Source organism: Pipistrellus hanaki (assembly GCF_964339955.1).
Source record: "Pipistrellus hanaki genome assembly, chromosome: 3".
Lineage (NCBI taxonomy): Eukaryota > Metazoa > Chordata > Mammalia > Chiroptera > Vespertilionidae > Pipistrellus > Pipistrellus hanaki.
This window is the reverse complement of record NC_140505.1, coordinates 39,074,987-39,102,476: the sequence shown is the minus strand read 5'-3', so window position 1 is coordinate 39,102,476 and position 27,490 is coordinate 39,074,987. Positions and strand designations below refer to the sequence as shown.

The 27,490-nt window shown below is 41.2% G+C and overlaps 1 protein-coding gene across 9 annotated transcripts in view; it reads right to left on the bottom strand.

Annotated features, from left to right (window-relative positions):
• Window positions 1-24,884, bottom strand: part of DZIP1 (DAZ interacting zinc finger protein 1) — a 55,550-nt gene extending 30,666 nt beyond the window's left edge. For 2 of the 9 annotated variants that reach the window (XM_084876713.1, XM_084876717.1), the window contains exons 1-11: window positions 24,562-24,884; window positions 23,836-23,933; window positions 23,278-23,491; window positions 22,275-22,556; window positions 21,620-22,165; window positions 16,312-16,332; window positions 15,272-15,356; window positions 12,367-12,491; window positions 8,296-8,457; window positions 4,216-4,353; window positions 1,779-1,841 (exon numbers count right to left, since the gene is read on the bottom strand). In XM_084876713.1, the coding sequence (XP_084732839.1) occupies window positions 1,779-1,841; window positions 4,216-4,353; window positions 8,296-8,457; window positions 12,367-12,491; window positions 15,272-15,356; window positions 16,312-16,332; window positions 21,620-22,165; window positions 22,275-22,277 (1,143 nt within the window). In that variant the 5' untranslated portion in view covers window positions 22,278-22,556; window positions 23,278-23,491; window positions 23,836-23,933; window positions 24,562-24,884. Of the gene's footprint in view, window positions 1-1,778; window positions 1,842-4,215; window positions 4,354-8,295; window positions 8,458-12,366; window positions 12,492-15,271; window positions 15,357-16,311; window positions 16,333-21,619; window positions 22,166-22,274; window positions 22,557-23,277; window positions 23,500-23,835; window positions 23,934-24,561 lie in introns of those variants that run through there. The other 7 variants (XM_084876716.1, XM_084876718.1, XM_084876720.1 and 4 more) reach the window with 6 other exon arrangements.
• Between the last annotated feature and the right edge of the window lie 2,606 nt (window positions 24,885-27,490).

The following is a 27,490-nucleotide window of genomic DNA, read 5'->3' as shown; positions in this document are numbered from 1 at the left end:
AAGTAAACAAGTAAGCAAAAAATGGTTTAAAATAGTGATCGGAGTTACACTCATGAAGTGGTGAGAATAATAAAGGGAGGGGACTACCTTACTTAGATTAAGCAGTTGCTGATGAAACGTAAAGCAAGGCAAGAGGAGGGTGTAAGAGGCAGAAATATAAAATGGCTCAAGTTTGCACCCTCAGACCACAGGCCCTGATTAATCCCTTTCCCTTGGCCTTATAGACTTGATGTTTGTGTCCCCCCAAAATTCCTGGTGAATCCCCAACCCCCAAAGTGATGGTATTAGGAAATGGGGTCTTTGGAAGGTCATTAGGTTTAAATGAAGTCTTAAAGATAGGGTCCTCATGATGGGATGGAATTAGTGCCCTTATAATAAAAGACCTGAGTTTCCTCTCCCTCCCTTCCTTTTCTCCCCACCCCCACCCCTACTCTCTCTGCCATGTGACAATACAGTGGCCTTCTGCAAGAGGGCTGTCACCATGAACTGAGTTGATTAACACCCAGAATCATAACCTCTAGAACAGTGAGAAATAACTATGTTTTTAAGCCACCCACACACAGCACACAGGGGATCCAAAAGGCTACAAAATACAAACAATTGAAAGTGAAAAAATAAAAAATGTTTGCACTAGTGTAAAATCATTTTGACACATAAATTTCTATACACTCAGCTGAAAGGGAATCAGTGTTATAATTAAATTTTTATTTCATAAAAATGGTTTTATTGTGAATAATCCTTGCCTTTATTTAAAAATTATTTAGACTGCCACTTTGTATGAAAAAATTAGAAATGTATTCAATAATGAAGAATTTATTAAGTAACAGTAGCAGTGGTTGGTTATCTTTGGTATTGAAATTATAAGTAATTTTAATTTTTTGCTATACATTTCTTCACAAACTATAGGTAAAAAAATACTAAATTATAAAGAAAAGCAAATATCCTTTGCAAAAATGACCCATTTATAGGTCATTGATTTATTTTTTGTTTTTTTTGTTTCCAGATACAGTAGACATACAAAATTATATTACTTGCAGGTGTACAACATAGAGATATGACCTTTATATAACTTAGGAAGTAATACTCTGAGAATTCTAGTACCCATCTGACACCATACATAGTTATTACAATACTAGAAGCCCGGTGCACGGGATTCATGCACTGGTGGGGCATGGTCTGCCAGCCCGCTGAGGGAGCACTGCCAGCCTAGTCATCCCAGTGGCACTCCCTCTGTGGGAGCTCACTGATCACCAGGGGGCAGCTCCTGTGTGCTCATGATAGCGACTGGTCAACTGGTAGTTCTGGTCGTTCCGCCATTTGGTTGCTGGGCTTTTATTATATCGAATTATTGACTTTATTCCCTATGCTGTACTTTACATCCCCACAACTATTTTATAACTGCCAATGTGTGCTTCTTTATCTTTTCACCTTTTGCACTTATCCTTCAAACCCCCTTCCATCTGGCAGCTACCAATTTGTTCTCTTTAATCTATGAGTTTCTTTGTTTATTTCATTTTTTTAGATTGTACATGTAAGTGAAATCATATAGTATTTACCTTTGTCTGATTTATTTCGTTTACTATAATACACTCTGGGTGCATCCATGTTGTCACAAATGGCAAGATTTCTTTATTTTTTATAGCTGATTAATACTTCATTGTAATATGTACTACATGTTCTTTATCCATCTGTCTATTGATGGACAGTTAGGTTGCTTGCATATCTTGGCTATTGTAAATAATGCTGCAATGAACATAGAGGTGGTTTCTTAATCTTACCTGATCCTTCTCTTTTTCATGTTCTTGATGAAGAGCTTGAATGCGAGCTGTCCACTTGTTTTCCTAGGAAACAGTAAAAAAGTAATTTATGTTCAACTGTAAAGGTGAAATCTATTCAAAATGGAAGCTTTCTTTTTAGTGGGTACCTAGGAAACCCAACTATTGGGTAAAATGTTAGCAGGCATTTTTAGAATATATACAGCCAAAATGGTTGAACACATTTGTACATTTTTAATTTATTTTTTATTACTGACAGTATTATAAATGTCTCCCATTAGTCTCCCCTTAACCCCTCTCCACCCAGCCCCTGCCCACCCCCACTCTAAGACAGGTGTCAGCAAACATTTTCTGTGAAGGGACTAATAGTAAATACAGGGGTGGGAAAAGAAGATTTACAGTTGCATTGTGACATCCACTTGAGTTGATAAAGCTATTGTAATAATCATAATCTGCATGTCTTTTTTCCATTTGAACAACTGCAAACCTACTGTTGTCCATCCCTGTATTTTAGCTCTTGGAGTCAGATGCCTGGATTACTACTTCTAGTGATAGCAGAAGAGCCAAAGACAAAAATCTAAATGAATGGGTATAGCTCTGTTCCAATGAAATTTTGTTTTAAAATATATTGGTGTTGCAGAAACCAGTTTGGCTTAGTGGATAGAGTGTCGGCCTGTGGACTGAGGGGTTCCAGGTTCGATTCCGGTCAGGGGCATGTACCTTGGTTGCGGGCACATCCCCGATGGGGGGTGTGCAGGAGGCAGCTGATCGATGTTTCTAACTCTCTCTCCCTCTCCCTTCCTCTCTGTGAAAAAATAATAAAATATATTTTTTTAAATCATACACACACACACACACACACACACACACACACACACACACACACACTAACTGGCCAAACTAAGAAACTAGAAGGAAACACTAAGTTTTCTAAGTCCATGTGTTCTGAATTGACAACACAGCTCACAGGAAGGAGACAAGGAGATATTTAGGTGGGGCCTTAGAATTTTATAACTGGGTCCTTTAATTCATGAGAGACCAGCCTGCTGGAGCAACTGTCAACAGCTGGTCCCCCACCACGTACCAGACACCTCGCTGGGCAGGACAGAGAGGAAGGTCCTTCCCTGTATAGGAGGGAGGTGGACCGAGCAATAGAGTTCCCACATAATGCACATGTGATCGAGTCCTGCCGGGGGAAGGACTCCTGAAGAACTCTCTGAAGTGGTGCTGCCCCAGCTGAATCAGTAAACGGCAGGTCCTGCATCGGGGAGCTGCTTGACAAAGAAAGCCACAAGAGCAAAAGCAGAAGGCAGAATGCCACGTTTCTGCTGTTTGGTGCTTCTGGCAAAGCCAAGAAAGGTGGCAGGTGACACTGGGTCCAGATCCTCAGGGACCTGGAGTGCTGGCTAAAGGACCGAGACTTTGTTCTGTAAAAAACAGGGAGCCGCTGAAAAATTCTAGACAGGACAGTGATGTGGTCAGCTGCCTGTAACATGGACGGTAGATTTGTGGGAGGGAAGCAAGACGTGAGAGGCAAAACAAGCTTCAGTGACTGTTGTTCGTATTTCCAAAACATGCTTATTTTTTAAGATGATGTATTATTACTTTTTAAAAAAATCTTTATTGTTGAAAGTGTTATAGATGTCCCCTTTATTCCCCCCCCCCCCTCCAATGGACCCCGTTCACCCCGCACCCACCCCTCCCAGACCTTCACCACTCTGTTATCTGTGTCCATCGGCTATGCATATGTGCATTAAAGTTTTTGGTTAGTCACTCCCTGCCACGCCCCTCGCCCCCTCCTTCTCTCTGAAATTAATTAGAAGCTTCTATGGTATTATTGCTTTTTATTTTTTTTTATTAAATTTTCTTACTGTTTAAAGTATTACAAATAGTAGTGCATATGTCTCCTGACCCCCCCTTCCCCCGTTGACCTTCCCCTGGCTATTACTGCTTTTTAAAAATAATCCTGAAGTTATAAACTTTGATCTCTATTTGTTTCTTGGTAATACACAATGTCCCCCTAAACCAGCATGCAATTATGTTTGATAAATGTAAAAGCTCATCAGTTCACCAAGGCAGTTTGTATGTTTTAGCTCTAAAAATAAAGTTAGCGCTTCCATATGCCTTTCCATGCCTTTTGAAACTGAGACCTACATCTGAACAGACACTGAGATAATGTTAACCAATACAAATGATCTATTATCTTAAGGGAAAATGAAACAATTTTGCCAACTGTTTTGTACCCACATCGGTTAATTAACAAGCAGCTAGTGAACACCTATTATGAATTATGCATGTATTAGAAGACAGGGAAATAGAATCAGCTGCCTTCATGGTCACTGAGAGACATAAATACTTTTTCTGTAGAAGACGCTTGCTGTAAATTACTCCCCTAGGAAAAGTGAGGCCTTAGCCACAGTTCTTGCCCGCTTTCACATACCTGACTATCAAGAAATTGCATCACATTTTGGAAATCCTGGGCATATTGAGGACGCTCTTCCTTAGAGTCGTGGGCATCTCTTAACGTGCCTAAGTTGGACTTGATCTGCATATTGGACTTCTGGATTTCTGACAATTGCTATAAAATAAAAAACAGAAACCACCGATATAAATGTTTATATTTTTGTAAGACTGAAACAGAAAATAAAGTTGGGGAGCATGTACCCAGGTTTTAAATCTGACTATCCTATTGGATGCTCTTACTTCTCCTTTCCAGTGGTTTTCTTCTTTTGTTTCTTCCAACAAAGGAACATGCACAGGATTAAAAAGGGAAAGGAAGACCTAACTTTCTGGTCTTAGGCAATGTGTCTCAAAATTTTTGATTGGCATATTACAGTTGCCAAAAACAAAGGGACTGGGCGCAGCTTGTTCTCAAGATAATTTAGTGACGAGGCCAGCTTCATCCAGGATGACATCTGTGAACCCATTACGGACATAACATTTTAATTTTACCCTTTACTGGGCTGCAAATAGAGACTTCTTTGCAAAGTGTGAACAATATGAAATAGGGGGTGGTTACTTTTTGATGGAGAAACCTGACAGACGTGACCTCAACCAGTAGTCAAGATCAATATCAATACCATAAATCATTTAGATTGTGTATACCCTTGATGTGATGTAATGAAAATTGCACTCTAATTCTGAGGTCTTCTTCCCCAGATCCTGTAAGCCCAGTCTGACCATGAGAAGAATATCAAATCAATTCTAATAGAGGGGCATCCTACAATATACATTGTCCAGGTCATCAGAAACAAATCTGACTGTCACAGACAGGAGCCTAAGCAGACATGACAACTAAATGTATTATGGTGTCTAAATAAGATCCTCAAGTAGAGAAAGAACATTGGGTAAAAGTCAAAGAAATCGGAAAGAAATATGAACTTTAATTATACAAGTGCATCAACATTGGTTCATTAGTTGTAACAAATCCACCAATTTAAGATGTCCGGATATTTCAAAATGCACAAGGTAGGAAAGGGGAGCTTATTTCTGAACTATATGCTCAATTTTTCTATAAACTTAACTCTGTTCTAAAAAATACCCCATTTTGCCGAGACCGGTTGGGCTCAATGGATAGAGCGTCAGCCTGCAGACTGAAGGGTCCCAGGTTCGATTCCAGTCGAGGGCATGAACCTTGGTTGCGGGCATATGCCCAGTAGGGGGTGTGCAAGAGGCAGCTGATCGATGACTCTCTCTCATCGATGTTTCTAACTCTCTATCTCTCTCCCTTCCTCTCTGTACAAAATCAATAAAATATATATTTTTTTTAAAAATAAAAAATACCCCATTTTAATAATTTAAAATCTGTCGATAGCCAAAAAGGGCAAACATCACAAATTCCACCAACTGATGCATACACAAATAAAATATGGTTATTCCAGCCGGGACCTGTTTGGCTCAGTGGATAGAGAGTCAGCCTGCGGACTGAAAGGTCCTGGGTTCGATTCCGGGCAAGGGCATGTACCTTGGTTGCGGGCACATCTCCAGTAGGGGGTGTGCAAGAGGCAGCTGATCGATGATTCTCTCTCATCGATGTTTCTAACTCTCTATCCCTCTCTCTTCCTCTCTGTGAAAAATCAATAAAATATATATATTTTAAAAAATGGTTATTCCAGACAATGGAAAAGAATTCAGCAACAACAACAAAAAATATTGACATATATTAAAATATGGATGAATTTTGAAAACATTATACCAGTGAAAGATGCCACTCACAAAAGGTCACATATTGTATGGTTCAATTTATATGAAATGTCCAGAATAAGCAGATCCATAGGGACAGAAAGTAGATCCATGGTTGCCATGGGTTGGGGGTGAGGAGTGGTTTGGGAAGAGTGTCAATGGGTTACAAAGTTTCTTCTTAGGGTAATAAAATGTTCTAAAATGACCATGATTATGGTTTCATAAGTATGTAAACATTAAAAACCACTGAATTGTCCATTTTAAGTGGGTGAACTGTAGGGTATGTGATCTATAACTCAATAAAGGGTTGTTTTTTTAAGCTGTGGGGAAAAGTCCTATTCTACAAATTACCCTAGGGGCAGAGAACTGGGGACAGGCCCATGGAGGGAATCTCAGGTAAAAGGATGGTAATTGGCAGTGGCTTTCATGGGGAAAACATAAGAAGTCAGCCTTAAGCCGAAACTGGTTTGGCTCAGTGGATAGAGCGTCAGTCTGCGGACGGAAAGGTCCTAGGTTCGATTCCAGTCAAGGGCATGTACCTTGGTTGCGGGCACATCCCCAGTAGGGGGTGTCTAGGAGGCAGCTGATCTATGTTTCTCTCTCATCAATGTTTCTAGCTCTCTATCCCTCTTCCTTCCTGTCTGTTAAAATATTATTTATTTTATATATATATATATTTTTTAATTTTTTAAAAATTAAAAGCCACTCCTGTGGGTAACATGGCAGCCCTTTGAGAAGGGGCCACAGATATGAGTTTTGGAGAGGGCCATGGGTGGTGGAGGAAATCATGAATAGAGACAGTACTACTGCCTGTGGATTCTGATGCTTAGGAAGAAGAGCAGCCACCAAGGAAAGATAATATGGGGCTAACTAAACCCACAGGAAGTTTCCTGAAGGAATGACTACAGAAAAGATACAGAGAGCCATCGATATTTTTTCCCCCCAACTTTTTTTGAAATTACAACTTCGAAAGGTACAAGAACAGTACCATAAACATCCATTTCACCTTCACCAATTGCTACCCTTCTGCCCATGAAGGTATGAGAGGGGCTGTCATACTTTTCTTGTGAAGAGCCAGATAGCAAACATTTATGGTTTTGCTAGATGCATAGGGTCTTGGTCATGACCACTCAACTCTACAGACCCAGCACAAGAGCACCATAGACAAAGTGTAAAGGAATGAGCGTGGTTGTGTTCTAAAAAAAATTTACTTGTGGACATGGAAATGGGAACTTCATATAATTTTCCTATGTCACAAAATATTCTTCTTTTAGCTTTTTCAACCATTGAAAAATGTAACATACAAATACAGGGGCGGGTCAGATCTGGTTCACAGGTGGTTTGCCTACCCTTATGTGAGAGTTCAGGGTACATTTTAGAGAAGGATCCAAAATATCCCTCAAAGTATTCCAAAAATATCCCTCTTGTTTTAGTTTATACAACGTGTTGGCCCCTAGAGGGAGCTCAAAGATCTTTCCCTTGTGTCCCTTGTTTCTTTTTCCCTAAGGATCACTTAGCACTGAGCTGTCCAGCAACCTCAGGTCATTCTTAGCTGGATGACAGGGGCCACGGTCTGTAGAAGCTCACAGGAGATGAAGGTCCCAGCCCAGCAAGGCGTGTGTCTGTCATCTATGCATGTAACCAGGGCCAGGCCACTCCCACAAGGGAGAGGGGCTCATTTAGCCACATTCTGCCTGCTCCAGACCACCAGGCCTAGCAAAGGTCCTTCCTCTGTCTTTCTGAAATACTTGGCTTCCTTTCCCTCTCACACTGGTGATCTGTGTCAGCCTTTCCTGGGAAGTTCCAAAACTCAGGGAATGGTTTATGGTTTAAGCTTTTCTAAACTTAACTGGCTAGTGAAAGAGGGACCCTGTTCTATCATCCAATCAAATGAACAAAGTTCCTACTTTTCTGACTTGCTATGTCTTCTGTATGTCTCAAGATTCCTCAAAATTCTCAGGGATGAGGGGTGCCTGGGCCTGGGCACAATTAAGAAATGTTTGGCCGAAACCGGTTTGGCTCAATGGATAGAGCGTCAGCCTGCGGACTCAAGGGTCCCGGGTTCGATTCCGGTCAAGGGCATGTACCTTGGTTGCAGGTGCATCCCCAGTTGGGGGTGTGCAGGAGGCAGCTGATCGATGTTTCTAACTTTCTATCCCTCTCCCTTCCTCTCTGTAAAAAAATCAATAAAATATATTAAAAAAAAAAAAAAGAAAGAAAGAAAGAAAGAAAGAAAGAAAGAAATGTTTGAATCAAGTGGTCATAATGCCGCTTTAACACCACCTTTCAAGGCAACAATTCTACAGGTACTGTGAGGACTTCGCAGGTTTATACTTACATATTCTAATGCTGAATTCTTAGAAGTTAATTCTTTAAACTCCTTCTTGCACATTTCCTTGAATTTTTCCATTTCATCAACAAATTTCTCCTTTTCTTCTTCCTTCCACCTATGAAATAACTTCAGAAATTCTTCCTCTTTTGTTTTCTGAATTTCATATTCCTGAAATTATTTTAAAACATGGTTTTAAAAGTTCTGATGTAAAGCAAATACATACAATTTTAAATCAAGGGGCAGAGCTTCACCTCAAATATATCAGCTAGTATTGCATATTTCAGTAAGGCTTGCAATAACACTTAGTACAATGGCAGGTGTGTACACAACAATTTTTACAAACCAAAGGCAATATACATTCTTACATCTTTAAAATACAAATGCCCAAAGTATCAAGAGTTCTGTGATTTGTGAACTTGTAGTGTTGACATGCAATCATATATAAAGTGTAAATATACTTTAAAAGACCAAATCCATTGATTTCATATCAATTTGGGTATCTCACCCCCCAAAACACAAATTCACATTTATATAAAGTAAATTCAAATCAGCCTTTGATTTCTCAATGATCTTCAGGGTTATTATTATTTTTTTTAACCTAACTGGGGACTTGAGCAAACTATATACAAACATGACCTAATAAACATATACAGACAGATCACTGCACTCAACAACAGAATATGCAGTCTTGGTAAATGCACACAGGAGATTCAGCAGAAGAGACCATGTGTTAGGCCACAAAATGAGTCTCAATAAAATTTAAAAGATTGAAATCATGCAAAGTATATTCTTCAACCACAATGGAATAAAGTCAGAAATCAATTACAGAAGAAAAACTGAAAAATAAAAATATGTGAAGAATAACTGACATACTCTTAAAGTCACTAGGACAGTGATCAGCAAACTGCAGCTCGCAAGCCGCAGTTTGCCGCTCTGTTGATTAATAAGTTTGCTGACCACTGCACTAGGGTAATTAGAAAATACTTTAAGATGAATAAAAATTAAAGCACAACACACCAAAAAAGGGAAGCAGCCAATCAGTGCCCAGAGGGGAATTTAGAGCTGTAAATGCCTACATTAAAAAGAAATCTCAAAAGACAAAGAAGGTCATTCTATAATGATAAAGGAGTGAATTCATATAAAGATATAAGAATTATAAATATTTATACATCTGACATTTGAGCACCTAAATATATAAAGCAAATAGAACAAAAAAGAGAAATAAACAGCAATGCAATAATAGAGGATTTTAATACCCTGCTCTCAACAATGGATAGATCATCCAGATAGAAAATCAATGAAGAAAAACAGGATTTGAACAACACTATAGATCAGTGATTTTCAACCTTTTTCATCTCATGGCACATATAAACTGATTACTAAAATTCTGTGTCATTGCCGGGACCGGTTTGGCTCAGTGGATAGAGCGTCGGCCTGCGGACTGAAAGGTCCCAGTTCGATTCCAGTCAAGGGCATGTACCTTGGTTGCGGGCACATCCCCAGTGGGGGGTGTGCAAGAGGCAGCTGGTCGATGTTTCTCTCTCAACGACATTTCCAACTCTCTGTCCCTCTCAATTCCTCTTTGTGTAAAATCAATAAAATATATTTAAAAATAAAATAAAATAAAATAAAATAAAATTCTCTGGCACACCAAAAATTAGATTTTTCCTGATCTGACAAGAAAAATAGGTATAATTTTAACTGATTCACACCAGATGGCTATTGTTGTGTTGGCTGTTATCATTTTTTTTTAACTTAACAATCTAAGGGAAAAGAGGTCAGGGCCCCTGACTAAATAGTTAGATATTGCATATTTCATGTTTTAAAAATTCTTGCAACACACTGTTTGAAAATTGCTGCTATAGATCAAATGAACCTTACAGACATATACAGAACATAAAGCAGAAGACACACATTCTTAGTGCACACGGAACATTCTCAAAGAGAGATCACAAAACAAGTACTAACAAATTCAAGAAGACTGAAATTATATCAAGCAACTTTTCTTTTCTTTTCTTTTTTTCATTTTTGTAATTGGTTTTAGGGAGAGAGAAGGGAGAGAAAGAGAGAAACATTGATTAGTTATTTCACTTATTTATGCATTCTTTGGTTGATTCTTGTATGTGCCCTGACCAGGGATTGAACCTGCAACCTTGGCATACCATGATGATGCTCTAATTTAACTAACCAGTCAGGGCTCAAGAATCTTTTTTTGACCTCAGTAGTATGAAACTACAAATTAGTAATAGACGGAAAATTCACAAATATGTGAAAATCAAACAACACACTTCTGAACAACCAATAAATCAAATACTAGATTTTTTAAAAGAAATCAAAATATCTTGAGCCCTCACTGGTTTGGCTCAGTGGACTGAAGAGTCCACTCATCGGCCTATGGACCGATGTCCCAGGTTGGATTCTGATCAAGGGCACAAGCCTGGGTTGTGGACTCAATCCCCAGTAGGGGGCATGCAGAAGGCAGCCAATCAATGATTCTCATCATCAATATTTCTTTTTTTTTTTTTTTTAATATATTTTATTGATTTTTCTTACAGAGAGGAAGGGAGAGAGATAGAAAGCTAGAAACGTCGATGAGAGAGAAACATCGACCAGCTGCCTCTTGCACACACCCCACCGGGGATGTGCCAGCAACCAATGTATATGCCCTTGACCGGAATCGAACCTGGGACCCCTCAGTCCACAGACTGACGCTCTACCGCTGAGCCAAACCGGTTTTCGGCTCATCATCAATATTTCTATCTCTCTCTCTCTCTCTTTCTCTCTGAAATCAATAAAAATATATATTTTTTAAATATCTTGAGAAAAAAGAAAATGGAAACAACATACTAAAACTTATGGGATGCAACAAAAGCAGTTCTAAGAAACTTTAATAGCTATAAACAACTATATAAAGAAAGAAATCACAAATAAACAGCCTAATATTACACCTCAAATAACTAGAAGAAAAAAAAAAAGAACAAAGCCCAAAGTTAGCAAAGGGATGGAAATAATAAATTAGAGCAGAAATCAATATAATAGAGAATAGGAAAACAACAGAAAAGATCAACAAAACTAAGAATTGGTTTTTTGAAAAAATTTAGAAACCTTTAGTGGTCAGCAAACTGCGGTGCGATTCGCGAGCCACAGTTTGCCACTCTGTTGACTAATGAGTTTGCCAACCACTGAGCTAGACTAACCAAGAAAGAGAGAGGACTCAAATAAAATTATAAATGAAAGAGGGGACATTACAACCGATTGCACAGAATTACAAAGGATAAGAAACTACCAGCAACAATTATATGCCAACAAATTGGACAATCTAGAAGAAATGGGTAAAATCCTTCAAACATACATACCTACACCAACACTGATCATGAAGAAATAGGAAATCTGAACAGAGCATTAAGGAGTAAGGAAAATGAATCAGTAATCATAAACCTCCCAACAGCCTAGCTGGCATGGCTCAGTGTTTGAGCATCGACCTAGAAACCAGCAGTCAGGGCACATGCCCGGGTTGTGGGCTCAATCCCCAGTAGGGGGCATACAGGAGAGAATGGATTAGTGATTTCCCTCTCATCATGGATGTTTCTGTCTCTCCTCTCTCTTCCTCTCTGAAAACAATAAAAAATATTTTTAAAAAATACATTAAAACACACACACACACACACACCAAAAACAAAAACAAAAACAAAAAAAACAAAAACAGACAAACAAACAAAACTCCCAACAAAAAAAAGCCCAGGATGATATGGCTTCATTGGTGAATTCTACAAACATTTAAAAGGAATTATTGCCAAAACTGATTTGGCCCAGTGGATAGAGCATCGGCTTGAAGACTGAAGCATCCCGGGTTCGATTCTGGTCAAGGGCATGTACCTTGGTTGCGGGCACATCCCCAGTAGGAGGTGTGCAGAAGGCAGCTGATGGATTTTCTCTCTCATCCATGTTTCTAATTCTCTATCTCTCTCCTTTCCTCTCTGTAAAAAATCAATGAAATATATTTTAAAAATAAATAAATAAAAGGAATTACTGCCGATCCTTCCCAACATACCGTTGTTTGGAAATTTGGCCTCTTACCTCAGAGAATCTGACTGCGTGGGCGTGCTGTGAAGCCTCTAACTGAGACTTGGTGAGCTGCAGCTGTTCCTTCAGCATGTCGACCTCGTTCTGGAGCTTATGGGTCAGCTCCTTTTTCCTGTACTCTGTTGCAACAGAAATATCTTGTTAAACTATGAAACCTGTGCATATGAAACCTAGCTGAAAACTTACGGGGTAAAGTTCTATTGATAAGACAAAGGAAAGTGCTCTTACTTGGGAGATTACTTTTTCTAAAACACATGAGCCAATTTTTGCTACTTAGTGTTTGTTTGCAGTCCTTTTGCATTATAGGGCACTTAGTTGTTTTTAGCAGATTCTTCCAGCCACCCTGTGGAGGTTGGATTATCCCACAGAGACAGTATGAGAGCCCATTCAGGGAGCATTCATGGTGACAAGGAATTACCCTGGGCCCTTCTTCGAGATGCCTGTCTCAATCAGAGAAGGGAAGCAATGGCGTTCCCTGCAGGTACCACCATATTGAAATCTCTGAGGTCAGCATCCTTCTGCTCCCACCAAACTCCCCTGAACACCCCTGAAGTGCTAAAACAAGAATAGGCTGGCAAATTCGGGCTATTAACCTGTCGACAGGGCAAAAGTGCGGTACTGAAAAGTTGTAAAAGGAAGCAACAAGTGAAAGGAGGAATATTTATGTACATGTACTTACATGCAGATGTACACATGACTGAATGGATATACATGTGTCTGTGAGAGTAGACATGAAAGGTATGGAAACCAAAGTAGAAAGTCAGAATCTCAAAGATGACCTGAAGAAATAATACTCATTTCAGAGTGTGAAGTGCTCTCTGAAACGAGTATGAGATAGAGTAAGATACTGAAACAGAAGAGAAAGAAAGTCAGTTTCACACTGAAGAATGGTAGATTAATTAAAATATTTAATCTTTCCAATTTCTCCAACATACTGCTAAATTATATTAGTAGGCCATGGTTTATAAATGGAATGTTAAACTGTTCATATTGTTTACATAAAGCTTAGCTAATTTCTAAATAAATCTATTTATCTAAAATAGGCAGAAATGGAAACAGATTGGCACAAAAGGGAAAGGAAAGTAGGCACTGAGCAATAAGCTAAAAGTACACAGGTCTATATACTACAAATATGTAAGATTATAATAAGATTTTCTGTGGATTACGATAGCAGTCTACAGAATGCTTTGATCTGCTTGTGGACACTTAGATGTTGCATTCCTTACTTTAGAGAACATGTAAGTACCAGGAAACCTGGTTCTTTGATAAACCACAAAACCTTTTCCCTCTCCTGCTTCTTTAGTTTCCCCTCCTACACACCAGTTAATTCACATCTGTATCCAAACACATCTGAGTATCTCCCACATCAAACAAAACAAACATTTCCCCTCGATCCCACATTTCCCTCCAGGTAATGCCTCATGTCTCTGCTCTCCTTCCCAGAAAACACTATTGAATTAAATATCTGCCCATGTCCTCACCTGATTCTCAGCTCAGCTCATTCCATTCAGAATTTTGTCCCCACCAATCCACCTAAGCTACTACGTTAACAACGGTCCATTCTCAGCCTTCATCTTATTCTGTGTCTCAGGAACATTGGATACAACTGGCTATTGTCTCCTTTTTGAAACACTTATTTCCCTTGGTTTCCATGATCACACACGCCACAGGTTTCTCTCCTGCCTCCATAACTGCTATTTCTAACTCTCCTCAGCTGTTCCTCCTGAGCTCCCAAAATGCAAACTCAGGCCTGTTGACAGGGCTATAAACTGTTGGGAGAGCCTTGGAGCTGGCCCTTAGCTATCTTCTCTTCTCTGTCTAGGTGATCTCATCCAACCCAGCTCTGCTAATGACTCCCATGTTTCTATCTCTAGCCTGAGCCTCCACCTTGACCTCCAGACCTACAGCATCTTCACTTGTATGTGTGACTTAAGTTTACCCATGGCCAACACAAACTCTCCATTCTCCTTCCTTCCTCAACCTGCCTCCTGCCTCTAGATTTCCCATCTTGGGAAACATCATTGCCATTCACCCAAACATACAGGCAAAAACCCAGGATCACCTTTGCTTCATCTCTGTGGGCTATGCCTCAAATACACCCTCTCTATCTTGACTTCTCCCATCTTCCCCGGCACCATCATGGTTCAGTTGCCATCTTCTCTCACCGAGGCTACTCTTGCAGCATCCTTACTTTTCTACCTGCTTCCACCACTACCCCTACAGTTAATGCTCCACCAGCAGCTAGACGGGTCATTCTCAGGTACAAATTAGATTGTGTCGCCCCCATACTTTAAATCCTCCTATGGCTTCCCATTATGCTAATAAAAACACCCACATTCAAGGCCCCATGGGACCTGGCTCCTTCCTCTCCAACATCACCAAACACTGCGCTTGCTCACTCTACTCCACCAACCTTCTGTGTGGTCTTCAAACACACCGTCCTGCCTCTCCCTCAGGTCTCTCACCATCAGAGTTCCCCTGGCCTAGAACATTCATTTCTCAAATTTTCCCCAGACTGGGACCTACTCATCTTTGTGGTTTCTGATCAAATACTAACTCCTCAGTGAAGCCTTTGCTGATTACCCGAGAGTCATTCTCCATCCCATTCTCATGACTTGTTTTCTTCATTGCACTTGCCACCATTTTAAAAGAATCACTCCTTCATTTAGGTGTGTTTCCTCTGCCCCTCCCATTAGAATACAGGCGTTAGTCTGTTTCACTTGGGGCTGTATCCCCACCCCTAGTACAGTGCCTGGCACATAGTAGGGGCTCAATATTTATTTTATGAATGGACAAGGACAGCAATACTTTCTTTTAAAAGGATTGAGAAATGCACTGGAAAAAGAAAAAAAAATTACCAGAAAGAAAACAGCTCATTAAAGTTGAGCTCATTACTTACCAAGATGAGAATCTTCAGGGTGACGGCGCTGAATATGACTCTGTAGAAAGGCTTGGTTCATAAAGGCCTTGTCACAATAATGGCACTGAAAAGGAGATAGTGACAAATCAAAGTGGTCATAACCAGTGTCCTTCACCTAATTTCCATTAAAATCCAGGCACCTGAAGCACTACTTCTTGAAGGCTTTCCCCCAAAAGATATCATCCTGGCAAGGGATACTGAAAGTACACAAGGGCATTCTGGAAACTATCCCTTAACAGTTAAAGGAGCCCATCATGGTGCTTTCTGGAAGCCCTAACGCTGCTCCCCTTAGACTTGTGGTGCCTAACCCGACACCACCAACGTGTGGGGATACTCCAGCAGGGCTAGTCGTTGTCTGTCTCTCAAGTGGACCAACTTCAGAATCTTTTCATAGGCTGATTCCCTGCCTGAACCTTCCCTAGATCTTCCCCGGACTAATCCTTACTTGACATTCAGGATGTCGTTTATGAAGCATTTTCCACACCGGGGATGAGTGGCATGTCCTCAACAAGAGCTTCGAGGATGGTCCTTCTGCCAGTCACTGTCCCATCACATTGTCTTATTTTCATCATTGGACGTATCACTAGTTAACATTTTCACATTTATTTACTTTCATTTGTTTATTGTCTCCTGCCTAATCCCTCTGGGTTCCTAAGAGCACTGACTCTTGTCTATATTATTCACAGCTTTGTCCCCAGAGCCCAGCATTAATAAATAATTAAGCAAATGCTGTAGAAATATTTGGTCTCCTAAAATGAATATACTGGGGTGGGGGTGGGGGTGAGGTGGGGAATCAATTCTACCAGATCTCTATTATAAACACTGATTCAAAATTTAAGCAAAAATTCAACTTGTTTTATCTATATCCTAACCCCCGGATCACTTTGAAATAAATCCTGGATATTATATATTTCATTTGTCAATATTTCATAATTTATCTCTAAAAAGGCTTTCTTGGTGTGTTGTTGTTGTGTTTTTTGTGGGGGAGAGGGTGTTTTGTTGTTGCTGTTAATCCTCACCTGAGGATAATTTTTCCATTGCTTTTCAGAGAGCGTGGAAGGGAGGGAGGGGGAGAGAGAAAGAGAGAAACATTGATGTGAGAGAGACACATCGACTGGTTGCCTCCTGCATTCCCCCCCCCACCCCTCCCCTCCACACATACACACACACTGGGGAGGGAGCAAACCTGCAATCTAGGTATATGCCCTTCCTTGACTGGGAATCAAACGTGTGACCCTTTGGTACTCAAGCCTACACTCAAACAAGTTAGCCACATTGGTCATGGCATAAAAGGACTTTCTTTTAATACAATCATGATATCATTATTCTACCTTTTAAAACATGAATATTAATTCCGTTATAATAAACAAATATCAGACCATTTGTTTGTTTCCCCCAATATTTCACACATTGTCTTAGAAAAAATTTTTAGTTTGTTTTAAATCAGGATCCAAATAAAGCCATATTTTGCAATTGATTGTTACATCCCTTAGTTCTCTTTTAGTCTATAGAGTGCTGCTCCATCTCTTTTTTCCTTGCAATTCTTCTGAAGAAACTGAACATTTGTCCTGCAGAGTTTCTCTCAGTTTGGATTCCACTGTTTCATGTACATTGTGCTATTTACATGCTCTTCTATTCCTCTACTGTCTTATTTTTAGTATGGCTGCATCACGTCAGGTTCTAGTGTTCCAGAAAACCAGTTTTATGGCATATTTCTAGGCACTGCATTTCAGAGAATCTTCAAAGAATCTTTTCAGCCTTTTCTGCTTATGATGCATGTTCTAGTTGCCTCACAGTATTTTAGGGACTGCCCACACTGACTCAGGTCCAAGTGTGAGCTCTGGGACTATGCACAGCACTGGAGAGAAAAGAAAGATGAGAAACCCTAGAAGTAACTTTTAATTTCCAAAAATGAAAATAATATTTTAACTACTTTAATAATACACAATAGTCATGAGCTCAGGGTAAGAAGGGGTTCCTATTCCAAACAGAAAAGACTCACATTTTTACTACAGTATATTGAAACTTCTGTATGAAAAAAAAAAAAGGGACAAATCTAAGAGGTTTACAATTTCTGGATGGCCAGGCAGGGAGCTTGAAAATCATCACTCCATCCTAACAACAAGTAAAAACAGTCTGAAAAATCAACTCTTTTTAGATCTGTAAGAGAAGGGAGAAGGGAAAAGGGAGAACACAGGGCAAACCACTGCTCCAAGCTTGGGGAGACCTGGAGACTCAATGGCAAAAGCCCCTAGAGAAACCAGTGCAGGGTAAGAAAACCTAAACTGCAATTGACAAATTGCGTGAGGATGAGAGTGGACGGTTTAAGAGTTAAAAATTCCAGGGGAGAGAGGAACTCTCAACTTAATAAAGACTATCCACAAAACCTATAGCTAATGTCATACTTAATGGTGAGAAACTCAAAGCTTCCCAGCTAAGATCAGGTACAAGGCAAGGATGTCCCTTCACCGCTGCTTTTCAACACCGTATAATGCAATAAGACAAGAAAATGAAATAAAAGATCTACAGACTGATAAGGAAGACACAGGAATGTCTTTATTTGCAGATAATATGTCCATGTAGAAAGTACAAAAGAATTGACCAAAACTAGTAACCAGGTATTTTAACGTTGCAGAATATAAGGTTAATATACTAAAGTCAACTGCTTTTCTATATTTTAACAATTGTAAGTGAAATTTGAAATTAAAAACACAATGCAATTTACATCGGCACTCCCCAAGAATGAAATAGTTGGGTATAAATCTAACAAAATATGTGTAAGATCTAAATAGGGAAAGTTTCAAAATTCTGATGAACAAAATTAAAGAATTAAGTAAATGGATATCCATGTTAATGGATAAGAAGACTCAAAATGGGAAGGTGCCGGTTCTTCCCAATTTGATCTATAGATTCAGTGCAATCCTGATCAAAATTCCAGCAAGTTATTTTGGAGATATTGACAAACTGATTCTAAACTTTATAGAAAGAAGCATAAGACCCAGAATAGTCAACACAATATTGACAAAGACAAAGTTGGAAGACTGATACTATACAATTTTAAGACTTACTATATAGAGTTAGAGTAATCAAAATGCCATGGTATTGGCTAAAGAATAGACAAATAAATCAATGGAACAGAATAGAGTACCCAGATATAAACCTATATAAATATAGTCTTCTGCTCTTAGACAAAGAAGCAAAAGCAGTACAGGGGTACAAAGATAGTCTCTTCAACAATGGTGCTAGAACAAATGGATATATATATATATGGAAAAAATGGATCTAGATCCAGAACATATATACTGATATCCTGTGCAAATCTAACTCAAACTGGATCACAGACCTAAATGTAAAACTATAAAATTCCTAGAAAATAACATAGAGGAAAACCTAGATGACCTTGGGTATGATGATACAACACCAAATACACATCCATGAAAAACTAATTGATAAGTAGAACTTCATTAAAATTAAAAACTTCTGCTCTGCAAAAGAGAATGAGAAGGCAAAACACAGACTGGGAGAAAATACTGGCAAAACACACAACTGATAAAGAATTGGTATACAAACTATACAAAGGATTCTTAAAACTCAACAAGAAGAGAACAAATAACCCAACTAAAAAAAAAAAATGGACCAAAGACCTTAATTGACACCTCACCAGAGAAAAGATACAAATGACAAATAAGCATATGAAATGATGTTTCACATAATATGCCATCAAGGAAACACAATTTTAAGCAATGAGATACCACCACACACCTATTAGAATGGTCAAAATATTGACCACTGACAAAATGGTAGTGAGAATGTGTAGCAGCCAGAACTCTCATTCACTGCTGGTTGAAATACAAAATGGTAGAGCCACTTTGACAGTTTCATACAACACTACACACAGTCTGACCATACAACCCAGCAATCACATTTCCTTGTCATTTACCCAAAGGAATTAAAAATTTATGGCCACACAAAAATCTTCATAAAGATGTTTATAGAAACTTTCTTAATAATTGCCCAAGCATGGAAGCAACCATGGATGTTCTTTAGTAGGTGAATGAATAAACTATGGTCCATCTAGATAACAGAATATTACTCAGCACTAAAAAGAAATGAGCCAGCAAACCATGAAATGACATGGAAGAACCTGAAATGGCCTGGCCGGTATGGCTCAGTTGGCTGAATGTTGATCATGTATCAAGAGGTCCTGGGTTTGATTCCCTGTCAGAGAACATGCCCCGGATATCAGTAGAGGGCATGCAGGAGGTAGCTGATTAATGTTTCTCTCTCATTGATGTTTCTATCTCTCCCTCTTCCTTCCTCTCTCTCTAAAATCAATACAAACATTTTTTTTTAATCTGAAATGCATACCACTAAGTATAAGAAACCAATATGAAAATGCTATATCCTGTCTAAGTCCAACTATAGGACATTCTGTAGTTGTCAGGTTCGGAGGGCAAGGAGGATGAATAGGCAGAGCACAGAGGATTTTTAGGACAATGAAAATAGTCCATATGCTACCAAAAAGATGGACATAGGTGATTAAACATGTGTAAAAACCCATAGAATATACAACATAAGAGTAAACCATAAATATATTATAAACTTTGGGTGATAATGATGTGTCAACATGTATAGGCTCATCAATTGCAATAAATTTCCACTATGGTGGAGGACATTGATAATGGAGGAGGCTATGCATTTGTGAGGCAAGGGAGTATTCAGGAACTTTTTGTACCTTCTCCTCAATTTTGCTGTGAACTTAAAATTTCTATAGAAAACACACTCACATAAGTTCACATAAAAACCTGCAGTGGGCCAAAACTGGTTTGGCTTAGTGGATAGAGCGTCGTGATTGTGGACTGAAAGGTCCCGGGTTCGATTCCGGAGAAGGGCATGTACTTTGGTTGTAGGCACATCCCCAGCGGGGGGTGTGCAAGAGGCAGCTGATCGATGTTTCTCTCTCATCGATGTTTCTAACTCTCTGTCCCTCTCTCTTCCTCTCTGTGAAAAATCAATAAAATATACATATTTTTAAAAAACAAAAAAACCTGTAGTGGCCCTAACTGGTTTGGCTCAGTGGATGGAGCGTCGGCCTGAGAGCTCAAGGGTCCCAGCCAGGTTCGATTCCGGTCAGGGGCATGTACCCTGGTTGCGGGCACATTCCCAGTAGTAGGGGGTGTGCAAGAGGCAGCTGATCTATGTTTCTCTCTCTCTTCGATGTTTCTAACTCTCTATCCCTCTCCTTTCCTCTCTGTAAAAAAATCAATAAAAATATATATTTTTAAAAAAACCTGCACGCGAATGTTCATATCAGAATTGTTCATAATAGCCAAACACTAGAAGCAGGCAAAACATCATTCAAAGGTTAAAGGTTAACAAACTTTGATACATGTACACAATGGAATACTAGCCAGTTAAAAAATAAATTATTGATACATATCAACAATTTGGTCTGTCAGGCCCCAAAGCTAACACTATCTGATCTATCAGCACTGTGCTTTATAACAGATATTCCAGTAATTAGAAACTTAATAATATTCAGATCGTACTTTTCAATGAGAAGTAGCAAGAGGTTTAGGAATCCTATTTCTTGCACAAAGACTCTGCCTTAGAAATAAGATTAACAACAGAAAAAAAATATTTTTTTATTTTTAAAATACTCTTGTTATATTAGTGAGTTTTCTTGTTCCTAGGAAATATACACATTGAAATATGCGGGATTCTAAAACTTACTATCAAATGGTTCAATAATATGTATAGAAGCAAAGGAAAATAAGCAAATGTTAACAACTGATGAATTCAGTTGCAGGGTATATAGAAGTTCTTTGCACTGTTGTTGCAATTTTTCTATAAATGTGAAAAGATTTTGAAAAAAATTGAGAAAAAATCCACAAATGTAGTAATTCCAGGTCTTGGGGGCCAATCTCAGTTGCAATTTGTACATGGTTTATTTTTCATTACTCGGATTAGTTAAAGGAAACAGCTTCTCAAACAACCAGCATGCACATGGCTTAAATAAAGCACTGCAGACCACATTACTTGTTTAATCATTAATCCTATGGTACTCTAAAGAAAATAATGAACCATGTCATCTGTTAGTTAAAAATTTCTGTTCATTTCGGTTCATTTAAATATGTTGTTTTTCTAATATACAGTACAGATCTTTAAAAAAACACACACACAACACACACACACACACACACACACACACACACACACACACACAAAAAGTGATACAGAGGGCTATCAATATCCCAGCTCCTGGGAATTGAGGTTTTGGGAGGGGGGGGGGGCGGGGATGGGTTATGCATTACAATTACAACACACCTGGTAATAGCTGGCTTTGGCCTCCATCATCATCTGCTGAGTGGCGATCATCTTTTTCCTGCGCTTGCACTCTTCCTTGAGGAACTTGATCTCGCCGGCCTGCTTGCCCAGGAGCTCCTTGCTCTGCTCGCAGTTGGCCAGGCTCAGGCTCAGCCGCTCCTCCACGGCGTGCAGCTGCGAGGTGAGGAACTCCTGCGAGTGCATCAGGTACTCGATGGACAGCTGCGCCAGGCGGATGAGCTTCAGCAGCACGGGGTCCACGCCGGACTGGCAGTGCGGGCACTTCTCGTCCTCCAGCTTGCAGAAGGTGATGTTCATGATGTTCTCCTGCAGCGTGAGCACGTCCACGGCGCCCGCCACCTTGTCCACGTCGATGGCGCTCAGCCGCCGCCAGTCCACGCTCTCCAGCCGCGGCCGGAACTGGAAGAAGGGCAGGGGACCCGTCGCCGCGCTGGGAGGGACACAGGCCATGGCGGCCGCGCCTGCGGAGGCATCGGAACCCTCCAGACCGTTGGTGAGGGGGTAGTAGACCTGCTTGTGGAAGGGCTGTGGGGGGAGGGAGGAGACAAAGCGGAGTGGCGGGGGGAGCAGAGTCCCACGGCCCCGCCTCCCGCGGCTGTCCCTAGCCAGGCATCCGCAGACGTCCCGCTCTTACCATGCTTGCAGCAAATTGGCCACCGCCTCTGCTGGCATCGGAGGAGAAGGGTGGACACCGTTACCCGGGCCCGGGCCGCCTCCCGGACCCGCCGCCGCCCCGCTCCTCACGATCGGGGGAAAGCCAGCTCCCAGGAGGCGGCGGCGGCGGCGGCGGCGGCGGCGGCGGTGGCCTCGGCGCGGAGCGTCTCCGCCGTTGCTATGGCAGCAGCGTCCCCAGCCCCGGGGACTGGGAGCAAAGGGCGCGCCGGCCCCCCTTCGTGGTCAGCGAGCGCCCAGTGCCCTGCGGGACCAGAGAAGAACTCCTGGACGAGCCTGAGCGGACACCCCCGTCCACCCAGAGACGGCACCACCCTCCCTGGCCTTTGGGCAGGACGTGCCATGTCCCTAGAGCCCAGGGATCCACATCCCAAGGGCCCTGTGGGTCCCAGTTGCCATACTCAGGTTATTCACCGCTATGTTTGCCTTAGGTTTTATGATCAGAAATATCTATTCATCCTTATGTTTTTTACACATAGTTTAGAAAAACATTAAGCAAGGAAACTATGTAAAATGAACTGGGATATAGGGGGAACTGGCTTCCAAAGGGCACAAAGACACTTTGGAGTACAATGAACAGTATTCTATATTTTGATTGTTTTGTGGATTCCCCAGGCATACACATTTGACAAAATTCATCAGTTGTGTTCACCGTAAATAAGGGTGCATGTTGTATATGATACCTCGATAAATTTGTGGTGTAGTTCATTGTATTTGATGAAGAGCTTTTACACTTTTTACATGAAAGATACTTTTTAAAATGGACTCTTTCTTCTTCTACAAGTTGGCCACCTAAGTTAACGTTTTGATAGAAGTACAAACCAAAAAACTTCCCCGAATATTTAATACTTTGTCTTTCCAAAAGGATGCATTTTTCAAAATGTGAAGGTTAAAAAAAAAAATACATGGAGGGGAACTTTAGCCATCAGCTTTACCATCAAGTTGTACAGGGCTCTGGTATCTACCTTACAAACTTGTGTGGCAGCTGCATTCTGTTTTTTGGAGAGGCTAAAAAATTTCTAGCAGCGACTCGTAGACCTCGGGCCTCTCATTCTTGGGGTCTTCTGAGGGCTGCCTGTGGCTACCATAGAGATCAATGAGCTGAGGCAAAGCCCGACATTCCTTAATCCACCAGGGAGCCCTGGCTTGGACCAACCATCAGGAAAACTTTTGTCTTTCCTAACAGCCAAAGAACAGAGGAAAGAAAAATACAATTCAGAGTAACCAGAAGCATAACTGCAATATCCAATATTTTTTTTTTACCGCTTTCCAGATATGGTAACTACAAATAAGCCTACATAAAAGCATCCAGGAAACAGGCATACACTTCATATGACTTCATAGAAACCATACATCCAAATAATGTTTAATGGAACTTGGGGGGAGGGGGTAATTATGGATTCACTGCACCCAGCATAAAAGTCTTAAAGATCTAGATTCAAAGTTTCATTTACTTGCTGCCTGACCAGGAACAAGTTATGCCAGCACTAGGCCTCAGTTCACAGGGGATCAGGAATACCGACCTGGCAGGTCTGTAGGCTGTGGACTCCATCCACCGGGCTGCAGGATCAGCGGGAACAAGGGCCGAGGTCTCGCTCGCTCACCGTTATATTCCCAGCACCTAGCATATGACAGGCAGGCAGGCAGAGGCGTTAAGAATTTGCAGAAGGAACGCGTGGATCAAAGAAGGTCCAAATGAATTAGGCGCTTCCAGTAAACGTCAGCTTCCACCCCTTTATCCCTGTTCTTCTCTGCCGTGCTCTCGGGCCAAGCCCTTGGAGCTGAACGTGGGAGACTGTCCACAAGCCCCCACAGCGGTCCAGGGAGGAGGCACGCGGGCCAGAGACGCCCATTTCTTTTCGCAGCCGCCAATCTGGTCCTACTCTGCGCCTTGGGACTGGCCATTCTCGCTCCTTGATTGCATCTGGTCCTCAAGATGGCCGGACCAGGAGTGAAGGGGGCTCGCTTTCCCGTTCCCTCCATCCCCCATTCCCCAGCAGGGCCGCCAGCAGCGTGGGCTCCCCAACCCGCAAAGACAAAGGTCGGGAGACGCCGGCTCCACGGGGGGCCGTGGTGTTGCCGCTTGGGGAAGCAAATGGAAATGGGGGCTGCGGCGGCCATGCCAGCGGGGTCTGCAGCGCCTCTGCTCACAGCCTGGAAGAGGCCCCGGCTGCAGGGACCCCAAGATGCCCCATCCCATCGGCTGCGGGCTCCCCGGGGCGCCTGGCGCATCCCGGGTCTCGGCTCACCCCAGCTGCGCGCTCCAGGGCAGGCGCCGGGCGCTGCAAGCGGATTGGGGGGCGATGCTGGGGACCCAGACCCCAGGGGCGCTGCTCGTGCGGGCTGGTCCTCTCCGGCCCTGGAGCAGCTAGGCGGGAAGCGGCCAGCCGGCTCCTTGCAAGATGTAGGTGGAAGCCTGTCTGGTCCGGGCAAGTTGTGGCAAAGGCAGCCAGCCGCCAGGCTCGGCTCGGGCCCTCCCAGATTCCAGGCCGCTGACGCCTGTAGGTCCCCCACCCCCCTCCCGCCCCCGCCCCGCCGCGATCTCTCTCTGGCCTCTTCGCTCGGCTCCCCGGCTCTTCTGGCAGCTGGGCGGGACCTTGCGCGTCTAGACTGCAGCGCTGAAACGCGCTCGGCCAATCCGGCTGCTGGTGCAGACACGTGGTGCTGGGCCCACTCGGTTGCTGCGGGTGTGGGATGCTCCCTCCAAGGAGGTTTTGCAAAGAGAAACCAGATTCGCTCTCTAACCCTGCAGTTGGCCTGCCCTTCAACTAGCTAATGTCATATATTTACGTGAATTTACTCCCAAGAAGAGACTTTTTTTTTTTAATCGCAGACATGTGCAAATGCAAGGGACCTTTAGGAGGCTGCGGAATGCAGCCTTGCATTTGAGTGGCCTGTGACGTGGAAAACGGTTTAGGCACTTGGCGAGGGAGGCACACTAGGTTTCCGTATCCCTCCCTTATGCCCACTTTAGGAGGCAGAGATCTCTGCTGAGAGTTCCACGGCGTGGGGAGAAGGGAGGTGTGGGTTAAGCGAGTGTGACCATTTATTTAACCTACTACCTGTTTCCCCGAAAATAAGACAATGTCTTATATTAATTTTTGCTCCCAAAGATGCGCTAGGTCTTATTTTCAGGGGATGTCTTATTTTTCCATGAAGAAGAATACGGTACACATTTATTGTTAAATGAAAATAAAGGAAATTTATTACCTGTATACGGTACGGTAGTACGGTAGTTGTCAACACAAACCAGACAAACTGTGAATCCTATAGTATCAAGAATTTACTCATTTATTCAATGACAATCATGTCATCATCTTCTGGAACATTATCATAACAATCCAATTCCTGAATTTCCTGGTGAATTTCTTGTGACTCCATTTCTTTCAGAATTAGTGGACCAAATCTCTCATGTTTAGCCTAGGGGGGCCTTATTTTCAGGGGGATGCCTTATATTTCACTCAGAAGGAAATCTGTAAGTAGGTCTTATTTTCGGAGGATGTCTTATTTTCAGGGAAACATGGTAGTAAAGCTGGAACATATGGTCTGACAATGGGGCAAAATTCAGTATTTTAAAATAGCAAGTAACCCAGAAGGTATGCATTTTTAACAATCATTTTAACAACCATGAGGTTGACTCAGATTGAGAAATTTGATGCATCTTTTGCAAAATGTTAGTGTCTGCTATAATAATAATAATAATAATAATAATAATAAATTGTTCTTCAATTAAAAAAAGAGTAAATATAGAATTTTTGCTGTGCAACAATGGGTTACTTGTGCTTTGTCCTGACTGAGTCAACGTTGGACCATTCTTTATTTAGCCAGATTCTTCCAACGTGGTAATACAGCACTAAGTATTTATGTTGAATTCATGCTTTAGTTTTTACTGGAAATCATAAGGCCTAGGACAGCCTTGGTGGGATTTTAAAATGTGTCTAATTTTAAAATGCTTAAATTTGAAAGAGAATCCAAGATCTTTCTAAAAGTCCTTCATAGTGGTATGACAACTATTTCTAGATGGAAATTTCAGGTACTAAAAGGTAAATAAGGCCAATATCCTTTGAGGGGTGGTGTGTGTGTGTGTGTGTGCGCGCGCGCGCATATGTAAGATGATAGCTTAATTAACGTTGTTTGATGATACACCATTTGAGTTCCTTGCATCCCCCATTCCCCATTGTCAGTATATTATCCCACATATGTAGAGTTGGAAGAAAGAAGATAAACCAGTTGACATGGCATAGCAACAATCATACATTCTTCATCCTTTTAAACTCTTTATACCAGTTATCACAGCTGATTGGGGAGTGACTGTGATAACTAAACTTTTTAATTATTTGGGTGTCTTTCTTCTCCACCAGACTGAGATCCTCAACTGTTTAGCACATTGAGCACAGTTAGTATGTGCCCAAATAAATATTTGGTTTTGTAGACAGATATGATCCTTAAAAAGGGGAAATATTGATGAATATTGATTATACTTATGGGAAGCAAATAAAAATGTAGCTGAATTTATTTCAACTTGTTATTATTTCTCTTGTTTGAAAATAGCAAGTATGAGAAAATGGCTAGTCACAACTTGCAATGTGTCAAGTGGCTGTTGAGACAGCAGTGGCTAGCTTTTTTTTTATCAGAGGATCAAAGTCCTGAACTTAACCATCCCACACTCCTTTAAGTCCTTCAATGATTTGCAAGCATCTAACTGGGTGCAGTTACCCTTTTGCTTGAACTACCTATAATGGCTTTGGCATTTACACTAAAGCCACTCTGATACCCCATACCAGTCTATATTTTTTATTACTAAAATAAAAGTTTGTATCAAATATGTGAGGAGGTGCCTGGACTAGGTGAGCATAATCTATCCAACCCTTTATTCTCCTTTTCCTGAAGTTTTTAAATTCCTTTTTTTATACTTGTTAAGGGATTTCTGACTTTGTTATGCAATTTGTTGGGGGGACAAAGTTCAGTGCACGTTTACATTGAACAATCGTTCCCTTGCTTGTTACACTCTGAATACACAATCACTAGTAAGTGCTCACAATTATGCTTTTCTTTTAAAAAATATTTTTATTGATTTCAGAAAGGCAGGAATAGGGAGAGAGAGGTAGAAACAACCTGGGCACGTGCTCTGATCAGGAATCAGACCATGACCTCCTGGTTCATAGGTCAACACCTTTT